The sequence below is a fragment of the Amphiura filiformis genome, chromosome 18 (genome assembly GCF_039555335.1).
Source record: "Amphiura filiformis chromosome 18, Afil_fr2py, whole genome shotgun sequence".
NCBI classification, from domain to species: domain Eukaryota; kingdom Metazoa; phylum Echinodermata; class Ophiuroidea; order Amphilepidida; family Amphiuridae; genus Amphiura; species Amphiura filiformis.
This window is the reverse complement of record NC_092645.1, coordinates 31,851,634-31,870,191: the sequence shown is the minus strand read 5'-3', so window position 1 is coordinate 31,870,191 and position 18,558 is coordinate 31,851,634. Positions and strand designations below refer to the sequence as shown.

General features: G+C 37.2%; 2 protein-coding genes across 2 annotated transcripts in view; both read right to left on the bottom strand.

The window, feature by feature from the left end:
• The window catches only part of LOC140140125 (polyunsaturated fatty acid lipoxygenase ALOX15B-like), a 69,106-nt gene that overhangs the window by 42,147 nt on the left and 8,401 nt on the right, over positions 1-18,558 (bottom strand). The window lies entirely within an intron of this gene.
• Positions 1-18,558, bottom strand: part of LOC140139600 (arachidonate 12-lipoxygenase, 12R-type-like) — a 30,063-nt gene that overhangs the window by 9,241 nt on the left and 2,264 nt on the right. The window contains exons 2-6 of the mRNA XM_072161304.1: positions 8,858-8,986; positions 7,079-7,126; positions 5,040-5,174; positions 2,291-2,445; positions 1,200-1,353 (exon numbers count right to left, since the gene is read on the bottom strand). Coding sequence (XP_072017405.1) covers positions 1,200-1,353; positions 2,291-2,445; positions 5,040-5,174; positions 7,079-7,126; positions 8,858-8,986 — 621 coding nt within the window. The remainder of the gene's footprint in view (positions 1-1,199; positions 1,354-2,290; positions 2,446-5,039; positions 5,175-7,078; positions 7,127-8,857; positions 8,987-18,558) is intronic.

The window sequence follows — 18,558 nt, the reverse complement described above, 5'->3', positions numbered from 1 at the left end:
TGCTTTCTACTAGATTTCGTGACAATGGACTCTAGCCTTGAATGTGAAGCTATCGGTGAGAAAATTGGAAGCTAGTCTTCTTGAGTAATTTAGGTCTTACATACATACATACATACACTGGGCTTTTATATTGCGCCATTTCATTTAGACCACAGCGCAAAGGTCTTGTCCGGACATCGGGTGGTCTTGATAAGTTCTTGGTGTACTTAATGCAGCAGTTGTCTATCTTACAAGTTAACATATCATATTTTTATAATGCGTATTGAACCTTCGACAATATCTCAAACCATTATTTGTTGTTTTGGGTCTATATAAATCACCTACAGTGAATGTTAGCACATTCTTTATTTTCAATGTTTTTTTGTTTGTTTTTTTGTTTTTTTGTTTCTTGGTTTCTTGTTTGTAGATTTTCTGGCTTAGCAAATCATTGATAGTACCTTTTTTTATAAGGAATTGAAGGGTTCTTTGGGTCACCTTGAAAAAGGTAAGGGTCTTTAGGAATCGTCAACTTTGCTGTTGGTAGACTTCGCAATTAAATATTTAAATTTTAGATCTCAACACAAAATTATTTCAAATTTTTGGTCACAATTAGACCTTCATCTGGAGTCCGGCAACCCAAGTTGGGGATCAGTGACCTTTTGGACGCTTGACCCTAAAACCTACGAAGTCAGAGTTTGTTTTAAACCAATTCAAACTCTAAGACGGCTACTTGTCTCGCCTAAAGACAAACCCGAGAAGAAAGACACTACCGGGCCAATATATTACATCTCATTTCAGGGGAAAACCCTGAAGGGTCAGTGTTTAGAATCTTATATTGGTGAGACACAAACGTCATTGAACACCATATTCTTAGAACACCTACGTCCGATCCCTCGTCGATAGTCTCCCAGCACATCCACATTAACCGGGACGCTAGATACTTTGAAAGGGGTGTGAAGAAGTCAATTCACATCAGAGTCAACTACCATCACTCAATCGCGACGGGGCCGATACAGGTTACCAAGAGTGCGCGAACCGAGTTTTGGGGTCAAGTGCCCAAAGAGTCACTGATCTGGAACTTGGGTTGCCAGTCTTCAGATGAAGGTCAAAGCTGTGACCGACATTTTGAGGTACGTACCCGATTTTAATTTTGTGTTGAGATCATAAGTTTAAATAATTAATCTTTACTCAATGCAGATAAATAGGTGAATTTAACTTACAAATCCAGTCTTGCAAGGGACATCTGCCAAGGTATTTGTGTAGTCTACCTTGTACAACAGCTCTTTCTCCACAGCCTCTTCCAATGTTTTCTCCTCCATATGTTTTTTGAGCATGTCATTTAAACTTTGCTTGTCACTGGCAGGCAGCCGCAATCTATTTTTTATAGAGAATGAATAAGTGTTTTTCAGGTTGGATTCACTATACATCCCCCAATGTCCAAAAGAAATCTACGCCACTGGTGGGAAGAAGATAAGTTCAAGTGAGCGCTTATGGGTTCGAATTTCAGCCAGCTAAATCATGAAGCTGCCGAGTGGTTAAAGCACCGGTCTTGTAATGCACATATCAAATGCATCACCGGCCCCTGGGGACCCGGGGATGGCCGGGTCGTGGGCCGTGGATTTTGGGTTTAAAAGTTTAAGTCCCGGGTAAACACCTGGCCAGTCCCGGACCCACCGGGCAAAACTCTCCACCACTCCCCGGCCCCCCGGGGCGAATATCCGATGCAAACCACGGGTATTCCTCGGCCCAAGTTCCCGGCCCTGAGCATCGGATAGGCCCTATAGGCCTGGATCTTAATACGATTTTAATATCGCGGCAATCTTGTAATGCGGGCTCAATATTCGGCAGCTAGGTATGTCTTTAATGGACTGCCGAGCTCTAGACATGCTGGGTGGATTACAACATGATGCAGTCATGTCTACAGTAGAATTCACCACGACCTTTGCAGGACTTAAACCTCAATAAAAGCTATTAAACCAAGATAACACTCATTGAAAACAGCTCAACTGATTAAATTAGATCTCTGGTTAAATCCTCACAACACATGTGTCTGTTTTACCTGTGCAATGAGCAATGAGCTGGTTATAGTTTCAGTTGGGTGAACGATTATAAAGCAAACGCAAGATATACAATAATGTGTGGGCTTTTGTTTACGAAATGAGACAATGGTCTGCTTATTGTTAACCAGTATTCTTGGAAATGAGAAGCATATTGCAGACTTAACACGGAAAAATAATTTCTTCATATTTACAATACAAAATAAGGTAAACACCAACAATTACCCCCTATCAAATTTGAAAGTCCTACTTACGCGTCTTCAACATCTTGTGCTGACTCAACACGTGTGATGACAGTAGGATTGGTACCAGTAAGACGCTGTGCACCAAATATCTTGTCTAGCTTAGTCTGGTTAAATTTGCCATCCTTGTCTACTTTTTTCAAAACCTCCATGTATGTCTTAACACTCTGCAAGGAAAATAGTAGGTAACCGACATTACAGCTTTACTCTGTGCAAACTACCATTCGGTTGCATATGTTGGCATATGAATGAATACACGGGATCGATACACGTGAATGTGCTATGCACAACTTGATATTCAGACAATAAATCTTTGGATACCGGGGTAGAAAATGATGAATAGCTCCCGTAATTTTTTTATTCTAAGGAAGCCATATATTTTCCTTGCACTTGAACATATGTGTTGAAAGGATATGGTAGTCGTTAGCTTGCGTGTTGAGAAAGACTGACAAAAATTCTGATTTTATATGTGCCGAACTATAGCGCAGCGTAGGCTAGCTGCACTCAGTCGTGGAGGCAGTCTAAAAGCATATGACCTCATGGCGTATACATGCTCACTCACACACAGAGAGGTCATTTACCAGGCTATTGTCAGTAGCCTTAGTCGGATGTCCCTCGGCTCATTATGCGTCTCAAAACTATTAAACAGGTCGGAACAAAATGGTCATGCGTGGCTGTGGATTCAACCTACCATGGCGATTTCTGGCATGAAGATATCGGGGCGATGACACTGTGCAGGATTCAACTTTCTTGACAAAATAGTATAACATTTGTTCTACGTCTCGGATACGCTAATCGTCAAGAAATCAGACGGGTCAATCAAATCCTTAGTTTATAGAAAGAAGACAAATACAGATTAATCTATATCTGCACTTCCAATTTCACCATCCCTTACAACACAAGCTTAGTGTTATCCGGGATTCAATGGACAGAAAAGATTAAGTGGTCACCGAGGAGAAAGACAGAGAGCTGGAGGAATCAAAAATAATGGAAGGACAGGAGAACAAATTCCTGGATCCTCGACAAGATTGGTACAAGTCTAACCACCAGAAGCGGCATAATGGAGAGAAAGCTGAAGTACTTTGGCCATATTGTCAGGAAACATGGAGGTGTAGAAAAACAGATTTTGCAAGGGGCTATGGAAGGCCGACGAGGAAGAGGACGTCCACCAACATCTTGGACTAATGACGCGAAGCTGGTTTCTAACCAAGGAATGCAAGGTGCAACGCACTTGGCATCAGATCGAGTGAGATGGCTTACTCTTGTGAAGACCACAGCAGCGCTACACCCCTCTTGTAAGAGTCACCAGCACAAAGTTTCTAGGCCTTCAAATTGATCAAAATCTTACTTGGAAGGAGCATATTGTAAATGTCATTAAAACTTGTTCTCGAAATGTCGGCGTTATTAACAGAGTTAAACATTTTCTACCCAGTGAAGCTTTGTATACATTATATTGTTCGTTAGTCTTGCCGTACATGAATTATAGTATTTTAGCATGGGGATGTGCCTGCTCTTCATATATTCATAATCTGTTTAAAATTCAAAAAAGAGCATTGCGTATTATTAGTAACAGTAATTACAGATCTAGAACTAATCCTCTGTTACTTAAATATAATACTTTAAGCATCAAAGATATGTACGCTCTAGAGCTTGGGACATTCATGTATAAACATACAAATTGCTTATTACCCAATGTTTTTGACGACCTTTTTACAAAGCACTCTGAAATTCACGCTATAAACACTAGATATAGAAACAATCTCATCTTACCTCGAGTCAAGAAAGTCTTTTGTGAGAAATCTATTAAATATGCAGGTATAAAGCTTTGGAATGCTATTGATTCTGATATCAAGTGCTCGTCATCAGTGAAGCAATTCCGGAAAAAGTATAAACAACATCTTATGCAAAGCTATTCTTAGTCTTTCAATCATGTGTACCTCATCAATATTTTGTTCACTAATTTCATTAATTTACTTCAATAATTAGTTTTTGATATGTGCATTTTGTTTTTCTTTGTTTTTTCCTTAAATGTTAACATAGGATATGTCATTGATGGACATGACAGCTGGTTGGTTGGACTCGGCATTTTTGTTGTCTACCAACCTGCTGCCATGTCAAATAAATGCCATATACCTGTATCAAGGGTTACAGAGCTACAGGCCTTTGGGCCTTTACTGTAATTCCTTCACTCATCGTTGTATTATGCATTTCCATAATTATTATATTTGTATTATTATTTATATCTTTATAATGTATTATTCTTATGTATTTTTCTTGTATCATGTAATGAGTGAAAAGATAATAATAAATCTATCTATCTATCTATCTAACAGCGCCACCTGACACACAGAGAGAGAGAGAGAGAGAGAGAGAGAGAGAGAGAGAGAGAGAGTGAGAGAGAGAGGGAGACTAGAGAGAGAGAGAGAGAGATTGTGAAGTGTGGCTGTCAATCGGGTCGGGTCAGTAAAGTAAAAACATGTGCCATATCCAGAAATCCTGCTTTCTTTCTAAAGTGTGTATGCCTTCCTCGAGGCAGTAAAGTAAAATCATATTTTGAAATTTTCAAAAAAAAACTGCACATTTTTGCAGGAATCTGTTATATACTTATCATCATTACGTTATAACAATATCTAAATTTATACTGCCTCAAAGAAGGCATACAAATTAGCATATTCACTGTTCGAGGTATAATAACGCAGGTTTAGTAGCAGGATTCTTGTATAGGGCAAAACGTTTAGATATGAGGTACGTGAATTCTTACCGGTGGTTTTGTCCAGTAAAGGCAGCATCTGGCGTAGATATTGTCAACGTCCGTCAAGTGATTCCATGAACGTGTAAATAGAGGCAGCAGGTGTTCTTTGATCTTGTTCTTTAGTCCTTGCATTAAAAACACATGCTACAAATATTGAAAGAAAATATATTGTAATTATATCACTCAAAAACCTTTGAGTCCCTCAACGGAATAAGCCGAAATGTAGAAATAAGTAGAAATGTACATTTAAAAAAGACAGTACATTGTAATTTAATTCCTCCAACAGGACACCATCAGGGCCGGATTTACCTTTTTGGGGGCCCTGGGCCAGGCCAAAATTTGGAGACCCAAACGAACCGTGAGGAAGGCATGTGCATTCAAGTGGGGACGTTTTTAGATTTTACTAGGACATTTGCGCGCGAAGCGCGCAAAACATTTCCATTATAGACTATTTTACCCCAAATTAAAGCTGAATCTTTCGCTATGCGCAATTTTGCAATTTTTGTAGGCTATTTTGGCCCAAAACATAGCGTTCTTTGGCTAAAATGGAAGATGCATATTGCACAGGGCCCTTTTGGGAGCCCATCTGGCCCTATGGTAAATCCGGCCCTGGACACCATTGTCCTAATACAGTTTACTTTGACAATCAGTGTTAGTCAACCCCTAAAGACGTACCATGTTCCAGTGCCCCAATATTGACAAAACTGACCGGTGCCCCTCAATCAGATCCCGTTCCCCCTCAATTAGTCCCAGTACTAGTACTGTCTTGCGTCGCAATGCCACCAAGTTCATGCGCGTATTTTTTTTTGGGGGGGGGGCTTTGGGGGCGCCAGCCCCCCGGGGTCAAAGTAGGGGGCGGCAAAAACGAAGGGGCGGCGGAAGAAGAAGGGGCGGCAAAAACAGGGGCGGCAAAAACGAAGGGGCGTCAAAACAAATTAGCAAAGAAAAAAGGGCGCCAAAAATTGAAAAAGCATAAAAATTTGTTTAAAAAGTTTGCTTTTGGGACGCTATCCAGCAAACACAAAACGTTTTCGACATCATTCGCAAAGGGTTATAAAAGGTTGTCAGAAAACGTTTAAATGTCGGGTTATATAAAGGGTATATTAAGAGTATAAAACGTTTTCATAACCTTGAAAAACATTTTTTGATAATGTACTGCTCAGCAAACAAAAATGTTTTACAGAAAACATTTAAATGTCGGGTTATAAAAAGGGTATAAAAACGTTTTAATAACATTCCAAAAACATTCTTGATAACTTGATACAAAACATTTAAAACAGAATGTTATTTTGGGGTTGAAAAAATATTTTGCGAAAAATGTTTGCCCAAAATGTTTTCAATAACGTTTTAAAAACGTTTTCATGACCTTTATATAACCCGACATTTAAATATTATTAAAAGGTTTTGAAAAAAACATTTTAGGAACATTTCTGTGTTAGCTGGGTTCAAACATTTTAACATAATGTTATTTAAGTATTGACACAATATTTGGCAAAAATGTTTCTAAAAATAGTTTACAATAACATTTTTTGAAAACATTTAAAAATATTGTTGTAGCGTGTTTTCATACAAAACGTTTTAAAACGTTATCATGACCTTTATATAACCCGACATTTTAATGTTATTAAAACGTTTAAGCCAAAATATAACTTATTTAAAACGTTTTTAAAACGTTTTTGTGTTTGCTGGGTAGCGCCCTAAATCCTTTTTTTTTTTTTTGCTCTTCACTTTTTCAAACGACCGTGAAAAAAATTGGGTCAACCTTTTCGGGCTGTTAAGGAAGGGGCGGCAAAATTGTTTCTTCTTCAGCCCCCCGGGGTTGGGGCGGCCACAGTACGCCACTGAAGTTCCAAAACTTGCCAAGGTTGTACGTTTTATAATTCTGATTAACAGCTGGGCCTGTAGCTAATTTACACTCTCACTGGCCCGGACTACTAGTAACAAATATCTAAGTCGACCCCGGTATAATTTGCAGTAGAGAACAGCGGCAAACAAAATTTCAACATTTTTCGCAATGGGAAAACACGCACAAATAAACAGAAACTTACAAAGAAGTAACTCTTGCTGAACCTTTCTGCCGTATCTAACACATTTGTCTGGAAGAAAAGAAATATGGTAAACCATGAAAAACTCACTATTTAATAACCATAAGATTTGTTGTCGTAAACCACAGTTTCTCTCTTGATTTTGAAATTAAGCACAAATTGCACCAGCAGATAATCACCTAAATTGTCCCAAAAAGACGACGTGGGTCCTTGAGCGGTAACCAAAATAGAGAGCATAAAAAATATACATTGGTGAAATTGGTATTTCCAAAACTCGTTAGCTATGTAATCAAATATGCTAGGGATGTATATAATGTGTCACGTATTTTGCAAAATGAAACTGAGAAACCTGATTTCGCCGATAAACCTGGTTTCTCGCTCGAAAAACCCATTTTCTCTTCTATTGTGCAATATACCTGCCATAGATGTAAGGATATCAGCATGCAATACAGCCCGAATACAGCACAGTAAAAATTGGTTTTTCGGCCGAGAAATCTTGTTTTTCAATAGAAAGGACAAGAACAGTAATTATAATTGAACTCACTGTTCCAATAGAGGAGAACCTGTCCAATGCATATGCCAGGAAAAAGTGCAAATTATCAAGACCTTGTAGCTGAGTGCGCGAATAGACATGATAGAGGTTGGTGCGCCCACTACTTCCCAATTGAAGGAGGAAGCAGATGCTTTTACAATACCTAACTGAGCAAATGCCATGCAGCTTAAGGAGTTCCAAGTGAAAGAGAAAAATCATCATGGATACAGCCTCCAAGACAGCACTCAGAGCTAGCTATGTTATCTGGCTATGCCGTCAAAACAAAGCATTCAACCAGATGGACTTAACTTCACCAATAAAGCACTTGGAGGGAAGAGGGACGATTGAGCGCTCATCATCCCAGTGCACACTACACTGTGAAAATAGGCTTCGATGGTGACTGTGTTGATGTTCTACCAATGAAAGAACTATTCTTCAATGACAGTTTTCATAGCTCTACACTAGTCCTGCTTGCTGCCTTACATCATCCCGGGTCGACCGTTGCAACGGTGTGGCACTTGTTAGTGTAGGCTGTAGCTTAAGACCTGTTATTCATAGGCTTAAGTATAAGCTGATTTTGTTTGCTTGTAAGTAAGGCCAAATTAAAAAAAAGGTTTGTCATGTCTCAAAGCTCCCCAACTGTGTTTTTTACCAAAGATTTTTTCCAAATTTGAAAAAACTTCAAAGTCATATTATAGGCCTAATGTACACGTATGAAGTGTTGTATTGAACAATTAAGTGATGCTGCTATTGTACTGAAGTGAAGTAATCAAGTAATCTAAGAGCATGGGTCTAAAATGGTAAAAATGGCATTTCGATCGTATTTTGTACACTTTTTCTGAAAAAAAGTAAAAAAATGTTGTTTTTTTGTACTAATGCCGGTGAATAAACTAATGCGCACGGGAGCTTTGAGACGAACCTTTTTTTAATTTGGCCTAAGCAAAGAGAAGAAACATATTTCAAAGAACTATTCCCATGCAACCTTCACAAGAGGAAACTACAATGGAGTGCTCGTAATAAAAAAAAAGGAGAAACAAGGCTCCGAATGTGACAGTGCTGGTGTTCTACCAATGAATAACTTTAAATAACAGACTCTTTTCAAAATGACAAGGCAATCTATTCAAATATTTGAATCAAAATGAATCGGATAATTGGAACACAAAAAGTGATCCCGCCGGGGAATCGAACCCAGGACTTCACCTTTGTTAGACCTTTGGCTTAACCAATCAGCCACAGGAACTTATTCTTACCATTGTTGGAATGCCTCCTGCAAAGTGAGAAAAGTGGAAAAAGGCCCTGTTCATGACAATCTCTTCATGTCGTCTTTCTGCATTATTATCATCTAGTGGAAGCATTGAATTTCCTGCAGTGCGTATGATCTGAAATGAGAGAACAGATGAATGCAAAGTAGTTTATGGGCATGCATGACTGTGGGCCTGTCAATTAGCCGAGGGGTATAAAACAGTTATATAGCAAAGATAAGGGGCCCGGGGGGGTACTCAAGTTTGGTTTTGGTAGGGACGTGCCGCTGAGATTTTGGAAGTAGACCCATAAATATACCAATTTTTCAAGCAATTTGGACCCATTGATATACCAAAAGTCAAAATTTTCGGCCGAATTCACCCAAAATTGCCTTAGTTTTTACAAATTTTCCCAAAATTTTGGGACAATTAAGGAAAAATTGGGCTGTTTTCCGAAAAAATTGAGAAAATCTTGAAAAAAGGACCCATTCATATACCAAAATAGGCTTTGAAAAAGGGGTCATTGATATACCAAAAGGCTGAAAATGCTACCCATGTTTGCGGCAAGACATTGTCTTTGGAAGAGAGGTCACCCATGAATATGTCAATGACTATGAGTCCATTTTTATGACCACCCTATTACATGGGGAAGCTTAAAAGGTGGTTTGTATGTCCCCACTGGTGTCAAATGTTATGAACTTGCGGTACAAAAACAACTGCCCGGATTCCTGGCTGTCCACTCACTCTTATTTGTCTCTCTCTACGATTCCATCCGTGTTTTTGTCAAAAATAGCACATTTGACCACACATTGTAAATTGATGTCTGCTGTTGTTGGTTTTTTTTATGGTTTTTTTGTGATTATTGTAATTTGTTGATAAAGTTTTTTCTCATAATAAAAATCTAATAAACATTGAAAGACAAAAAAAATTGTAAATAAACTAAAACATTTCCAGCTCAATAAAGATAGTTTTATGAGCTGAAAGTTTGTGTTCTACTACTATTCCAAAATTAGCACATTTGACCACACATTGTAAATTGTAAATAAACTAAAACATTTCCAGCTCAATGAAAGTTTGTGTTCTACTACTATTCCAAAAGGCAACAATCGCCATAATTTAATTTCCGAGAAAATCTAAAATATACAACAATACCTCATTTCAGCCTCTTATTTTCCTTAACAAAAACGACTCATTATCAGCCCAAGAGCTGTAGGCATTCTTGTATTGTTTGTAAAATGTTTTGTCAAATAAAATACATCTTTAAAATATTATGTGTTCATTTATCTTATTTTTGTCTCTTTCTGTTTGTTACAAGTAATCAGAAAATATCATTAAAAAAAATTCAATAAATATCGATTCATCGTATCGTGTCCCTGCTGGTTTGATTAATTATTAATATAGCGCCATCACTTTTCCCGATCGAACCTTTCATAAATCACTATATACTTGACATGATCAAGATGAAAGACGGCCGAATCTACTTAATATTCATATTGACATTTCGAGATGAATATTCATATTCACATTGCGGACCAATCAGAATACTTCGGTGTAATGCTTAATCTCTATTTAATATGCGGAAATAAACACTACTTATGAATAATATATCATTTATCGATCATGAATATGCATGTTATCATGATCCGATTGAATCGTATCGTGTTTTGGGCGTTTACTACGTGTATATAGTGTCGCGAAAATCAGAAAAGTGGTGGCGTTTCGGAAGGATATTTTTCTCAGGGGGAGAGAGGCAAGTAAATGAATACCATTTTAAAACTATCATTTTCGGTGGAATTAACACTATTTTGTTGTGTCTTTTAATTATAAATTTATTAAAACACCAGAAAGAGTAAAAAATCAGACAGATTCACACATATGTTAAAAACGTATTTTATTTCACACATTGTACAAATATCACAAACAATACAAGAATGCCTACAGCTCTTGATCAGCCAGTGACTGACCATTGATTTTATGCAAAATTGCTCGAGGTGTGCGAGACATTTTCAAACTTGTACGTAGTCATTCGGGTGAACAGGATTGTATGCCCACCCCCTAAAAATGTATGTCATTTATGCAAATTCCTGTTATATCCTTATTTTGTCTTATCATGGAAGCTAATACCTCCGCACATAAAACAAAGACATATGGTGAGAGACGATCGCCTTGTCTACAACTGCGCTGAATTTGGAATGGTTTAGATATATTTCCATTTATGATTACAGAAGAGGATGCGTTCTTATACAAAGCTCTAAACCATTTGCAAATGTCTGATCCGAAATTAAATGCCCTTAAAGTTTTAAGAATAAAATCATGTGAGACCGTGTCAAAAGCTTTTTCAAAATCTATCAGTAAAAGCATCCCATGAATTTCTTTAACTTCTGTATAGCTCAACAAATCATAAATAAGGCGAATACTTTCACCAATGAATCTATTCGGGACAAAACTAGCTCTTGATCAGAGCCCTCGCAGTACCTTAGAAGATCCAGAGATCCCCAAGTAAAATAAACCCAAGCGATTGACTAGTATTAGTAAAGAAAATGTATATAGGCCAATCCCACAGTGGGCCAATCCATTCTGTAAAAAATTAATACCACTCCCATGCATCACCCAGCAGTACATGTATTTGTACAGAGCTTGCCGAAGGCAAGCTTCACTATAGGCCAGTCACCAACAAGTAAAGTAGGACCACTATGCAGTAAAGATCACTGTCTACCTGAGATATTGGTCTACCCCACACACCAACCACGAAAGTCCACTGACCGACGCGCCAGCGGAGGCCAGCCGGTCTTTACTATAGTGTCAGAGGGAGGGCATATGGCATGGTTTTTTCATTTTTTCTTTCAATTGGATGGAAAATAGGTTGGCTTTGGAGCAAAGCTAGGACAAAACCTGTTTGGTCCTCCGAAATTAAATATGGCAAACCGATTTTATGCGGTTTGCAATACAGGCAGAGGTCAATTTATATGATACATTTAGAAGTGATATAGGCCTCCAGTTTTTTAAGAACTGGCGGGGCTTATCTCCTTTCGGCAGAAGAGTAACATGATCCCTTTTTTGAACTTGAGATAAAGAGACCCATTTTTAAAACCTTCATTTAAAGATCGAAGAAGAAAACTGGATATTTCCAACCAGAAACATTTGTAAAATTCCACTGTAAACCCATCCGGCCCAGGTGTCTTATTGTTCTTCATGTTTTTCAAAGCATAGGTGAGCTCAGAATGAGTAATTTCGCCCTCTAAGGTATTTGATTGTATTTGCGTTAATTTGTTTATGCAAGCATAATCATCAATTTTAACATTATTATTTCCACCTTTTTCTTTATACAGATTTTCATAAAACGATACTACTTCCTTTTCAATCTCATTTTGAGCTGTTACCTCTGTGTTGTTACTTCTCACAATTTTTACCATTTGTTTGTTTACAAAGTTTCTCTTTTCAAGATTAAGAAAATATTTGGTAATATACGAATATCTTCAAGCTCATGTTTAGCATTATCTAACTCATTCTTTAACATTTCAACATTAGGGCTATTTTTCAATGAAGCTTCCTCGTATGACGTATTTAAGTTTTCTATTAATTTGTCAAGTGCTTCTTCAGACTTGTCTATCTCTTTCTTTCTTTTTGATGAGTATGCTATAGTAGCGCCTCTGATTTCCAAAAGCAGTGTTTCAAAAAACAGTTGGTCATTAATAGTTAATTCTAACTCATTTGGATCAATATTGTTTATATTTTCTTTGTCATACGGCGAAGCAGCATAGATTTGTTTCACTTTAGTTATCGAGTCTTTAAGGGGTTGTTTGGAATGACAGGTGAGTCAGGGGTCAAAAACAAAATTTTTACCTTTTTGACCTCAGCACATGTGTATGTATGATCTGCCATACAAAAATTATTTAAAAAAATACCTCAAAGTATCATTTTTTAATGTTTTTGTCATAATCACGCTTTTCTACAAATTTCATCTGTTTGTACCGGGGGCGTGTCTGTTGCCAGGTAGGCCTACATGACAGCATAGACACACGTTACAACCTTGAATAATAATACAGAATTGTGACGTTATATTCTTCTTAACCTATCTTAGAACTGCCTATTATTTCAATTGTTATACTGTTCTGGTTGGTTTATTGCATATACTGTATAGAAATTATGCAATATGACGTCGAGCATGACAGAGTCACCTTCATTCAAATAAAATTCAGGTACCCGTAAGGTACCACGGAGCAATTCGCACGATAATACAATAAACATGATAAAACAGATGAAAGGTATGAATGGTTGTGGAATCGAATTGCAGACCTGTCCCTCTGTCACCTTAGAACTGCATCTCGTAAGCAATGGTAGGTAATAAACCAACCGGAACGGTATAACAATTGAAATAACAGCATGTCTTGGTCTCCATTCAAGATGTGCAATTTGGACACACCTACTCGTTGGCTGATTTATACTTCAACAGTTCCTCAAAGCTATATCAGAAAAGCCACTATCTCATTGTTCATTGGCCCGCAGTATGCGCTCGCCCCGGGGCACTCAACTTTAGAATTGATGGGTATTTGTGCCTACAAGCGTCGCGAAGTAGGCGCATATCAGTAGGCCTACAAAACGTTGGGTTTTTTTTTATATTAAAAAAAGGTCATTTTGTACAATCAAAATGAAAAAGGGGTCATTGGGTATAATATTTTGAAAACTGAAGGTGCCTGGTCATCGGGTATAGTCGGCTTCAAAAGAGGGCATATATTGACAGGCACATACCGTCACCTCTAAAGTTGATGCCCCCCGGGTGCTCGCATTATATTTTGTTCATGGCTCGGCTTTTAAAACTCCCACACATCACAATAAGGCTATTGAAAAGTGTATAGAATAGCTAATGATAGACCGGTCCCTGCGATTAGTCGCGGACCCGAGCGACAATATAGTAAACACATCGAGTTTATAACACAAGTGACTGAAGTCGTGAATTATGGAGGGTTTCATTGAACTTCTACCAGCAAAATATGGAATAATACTAACACAGGACACCAATCGAGATGATGATACCAGCCATAATGGAAGGCTTGTATTTGACCTTCTTATGAATCCAATTTCGAGGCGAGAAGTTAAAAAGGTAATGTATATTTCAAGAAATTTGGGTTCAAAAATTCCGTATCAGCTCGTATCATCAATTCCGTAAATATGGCGTATAGAGGCACAACTTGACAATAAACTGAACTATTTAAACGTAAAGGACGCAATGGATACACATAAATGTGTGTTTCCTTGCTGGCGGAATAGTTGCAAAACTCTTTTTTGTCAAAAAAGTTGGACAATTTATGAATTATGATTGGCAAAATAGCGAAAGGAAATAGACTTTTCCAACCATGTAAAACTACACTGGGTTGTTGACATGGTCGACATACATTAAGGCATATGCATGTTCCTAAAGTAGGAGGTAAGTACTATAATTAATTGTTTAAAGTGCTCAACATACCAGCAAAAAGTCATATGGTCATCAGAGTACAGGGACTTTGTGAAATACTGGGTACAAAAAAAAAAAAGTGCGTGAGCCGATATGCAACATCAAATATAAAAGCCGATTTACATAATTTCCCATGACCTTACAGAAGTGATCGTGCTCAAATATAAAACTATAGAGTTTGGTCCTTGATATGCACCATCAATTGTGTACTTGTGATCAATATTGCTAGGCAAACAATCACAGCAAACATGCCAAAATCCTCCCATTTCTCCTCCATTTACACACATATAAACCCATCCCTTAACCACTTTCACATATTCATCATCTTCAATTAAATCATTATTCAACTTCCACGAACCTCGTCCCCTTTGTATATTATTGCTCTTACTTAGACCAATGACTACCATGGAATGGTCAGTCCTATAACCTGGTAGAATGTCTGTTTGACCTATTATATTCAAAATTTCAGAAGAAATCAAGAAAAAATCCAGCCTAGCTTGTTTTATGGGATTGTTTCTTCTCCAGGTAAAACGTTTTATATCTGGGTTCATAATTCTCCAAGGGTCACACAGACTCAAATCTTCTTTTATTTTTAAAACAGTTTCTTTTGCCTTTGGATTATTAATATTCAAATAATTAAATGTATTTTTATTTTGATCTTGGACTAAGTTAAAATCACCACATAATACAGTGTGGGTTCCCAACGTTTTCGATAACATTTTTAACATGATTATAAAAATCTGGATTATCCTCATTAGGGCCATACAGACAGACTATCGTGATATCCATGGACATCATAGTAATATCAAGTACAATCCAATTGCCTACTTGATCCCGCTGAATATTACGCACATTGAAGTCAAAGTTGTTATTCATTAACACTGCCACACCCCTGGAATTTGTCTTATAACATGCAGTATAACATTCGTATCCCCATTCTGATCTGATCATATTTTCCCATTTCTGGTCCCAATGTACATCCTGAAGGCAGTAAATTGAAAATTTCTTTTTCCTTAAATAATTTAAAACATCTCTCTTCTCTTAGATTTATCACTCAACCCTCTACAGTTTACAGAACATATATTTATAGTACTATCCATTCTTTAACCATGTTAACATGTTTAACAGAAACCTTCATTTGATTTTTGATTACCACATACATAATACTGTCTTTATATGAAAACTATAGTACATACCAAAACACATACACAAAACTATAAGTGAAAACAAGTTGTTGTTGAAAAAAAAAAAAAAACACAGAAAAAGCAAAAATAGAAAAAAAAATCGTACCACCGAGCCCACCAAGAAGAAATTACACTAATTTTGGGGAAAAACTGTAACCTCTACCTTCGAAGATTTATAATCATCTAGCAGGGTTAGCTTTTTGTCACAGAATAATTTACATCATATTGTACACTTTCATAAATATGCAAACAAGCAAATAAATGATACAAGTTACTTTTATACAACAATTTCTCAACGTTTGATGCTTAATAGTGCATATAGTCAGTGTTCATTTCATTTCGTTTTCAAGTTTTCTGATTTTTTTTTCAGAGATGCACTTTTTTCTTACTGTTGACTTGAAAATCTGTGAGGGTTTTTCACACCTCCTTATTTTATTTTTATTTGTTCAACTGTTCCTATATATTGAATTTAAATCTTTCACATTTGGATTTTATAACCTTTTCGGTGTTTTTGAGCTAAAGTCAGTCAGATTACGCAGAGTTTTGAAATAAGGAGCAGATTTGCATATTCATCCTGTGTATTTCACCCACGGCCCCTGTCGCTGTTCCTTGGCTCTATGTTCCACGATGACGTCTGTGCCTATGACTTTGATTCGTGTTACTCTGCCTTCTCTTCTTAACTTCTTCGCTTCTGCTGCCAACATTCCCCTCTTTCTCTTCATTTCTGCGGGTAAATCTGTATATACCATCACTGGTTTCCGTTCAGGCACATAGCTTCTGTTTTTTGCTTGTTCCAGGATCCACCCTGAGAATCTAATGGTGCGTCCCTAAAGTGATAGTGATCGTTGGTGTGATAGTTTGATCAGTAGTTTTGAAAGGTTTTCGCTGAGGAATGTTGCCTATTGTTAACCGTTAGAGCTTATTCTTTGGTGAAAGCTAAGTAGTTGAAGAATTATTCTTACAAATTAGTTTTGCGTGGGAATGCGTCATCATTCAAGTAAAGTCGTACCATTGTGTGAAAGTTCAATTCCATGGTGCGTATTATTATTAACTATCGTCAAATATTTTTTTAGTAATTGCCAAAATATATCGGCATCCTTCCAATTACAAACCCTGTATATCTGCTATATTATTTGCTAGTAGATGCTGTATTTTACCTGAGCCTGCAGACGGGTTAAAAACACTCATCTGATATGCAAACAATTTTAGTCTCTGTTATATCATTATCTAATACGCCGATTTTTATTTACTTCGGTGAGATGTAGCATTGTAAATTACCGTATTACACCTCATACATATTCATGAATAAATCAGATCACGTAATTGGTCAATCACAAATGACACGATTTCACCATGCTATTGTTTTTCCTACCACCACTATAACCTCATCTCCATAGTCAAAAGTCGGTGTAATAAAACAAATTCTACATTGGTTTTATCGAGGAAATAGGGCAAACTATTTCTCCCTGTACTGGCTTCGGACACTATGACATGTATGATGTATGATAGGCTCGTAGCCGGGCCCGTAGCCAGTACCTCGGGAAAATGTGACCCATCACATCGAAACACGGCAGTTGTCGTCAAAAATGAACATGCGCGTATTTTGGGGGGGGGGGGATTTGGGGGCGCCAGCCCCCCGAGGTCAAAGTAGGGGGCGGCAAAAAGGAAGGGGGGGCGGAAGAAGAAGGGGCGGCAAAACAGGGGCGGCAAAAACGAAGGGGCGGCAAAACGAATTAGCAAAGAAAAAGGGCGCCAAAATTGAAAAAGCATAAAAAATGTGAAAAAAGGTTGCTTTTGGGACGCTAGCACCTAAAATCCTTTTTTTTTTTTTTTTTTTTTGCTCTTCACTTTTCAAACGACCGTGAAAAAATTGGGTCAACCTTTTCGGGCTTGTTAAGGAAGGGGCGGCAAAATTGTTTCTTCTTCAGCCCCCCGGGGTTGGGGCGGCCACGGTACGCCACTGATGAACTTGTTGGTTTCTTTACCAGCCTAAAGGACTGTTTTAAGCTATAAAATGACACCTCTTCCATTGATGTCGCATGTAGAATGGTGATTCTAATTCCTTATTATTTTCTTTATTTTTCGGGGCACATTTTCTTCATTATCTTTAAATGTGGGTTTCCGACAACTGCCGTGTTTCGATGTGATGGGTCACAATTACTTTGCCCTATTTCTCCTCTAACCATGTAGTAGGCTATTTGTATACTATAGGCCTACTTACCAAATTAGCGAAACGCCATGATGTAGGCCCTAGACATTTTAATTTAAACTTCAGTGAGTAATATTTGACCAATGAAAACGAGTGTACTTTCCAAAGCAACTATAAACGACTTACTGCATTGGTCAGATTTCAATCGTTATCAAGGAGCGAGTAATATTTGGTCTAGAAAAGTCAGTGTAATTTTTGTTGTGAATAAAATGTTAATACTATTTATTTCATTTTGCTGATATTCTTTTTTCAGTTAAAATATATTTTTAGCTTCAAAAGTCCGTAATTTGTATCAATGCCAAAACAACCGATCAACCGCATCAATCATATTAACATGTTTTGGTTCCACAAAGGCTGGCGATTTGTATGGATTTTTTTTTTGACAGCAACTTTGAATGAAAGATTTACTTATGGCGCTACATGATATATGACAGGACTGGTTCAGAATGGTTTGTATTGAATTTATTTATATCATATTACTAGTGAGTCATTGAATAATATTTACCTGGGCTAATTTGTAATGATGTTTTTGATGAAAACAAAAATACATGCAGATTTAGACCATGCTAAACTAATAACTTGTTGTTATTGGAAATGTTTCTTTACAAATATCCTCCTATTCCCGGCTGTTTTAACTCAACAGTTTGTAGCACAAAATAAAATCTTAAAACTTTTCAAAAGTTACCATAATTTGACATAATTTAATGGGGTTTTTTTAAATACAAATACGTGAGAAATACTACCCACACAAACATGTTTAAAATGTTTCTATTTTTTTAAATAAAATTAAACGTACTGTCATGTAAAGGTCACGATAACGTTATAAAACGTTTTACATGAAAAAACACATCATCAAAATTGGTTA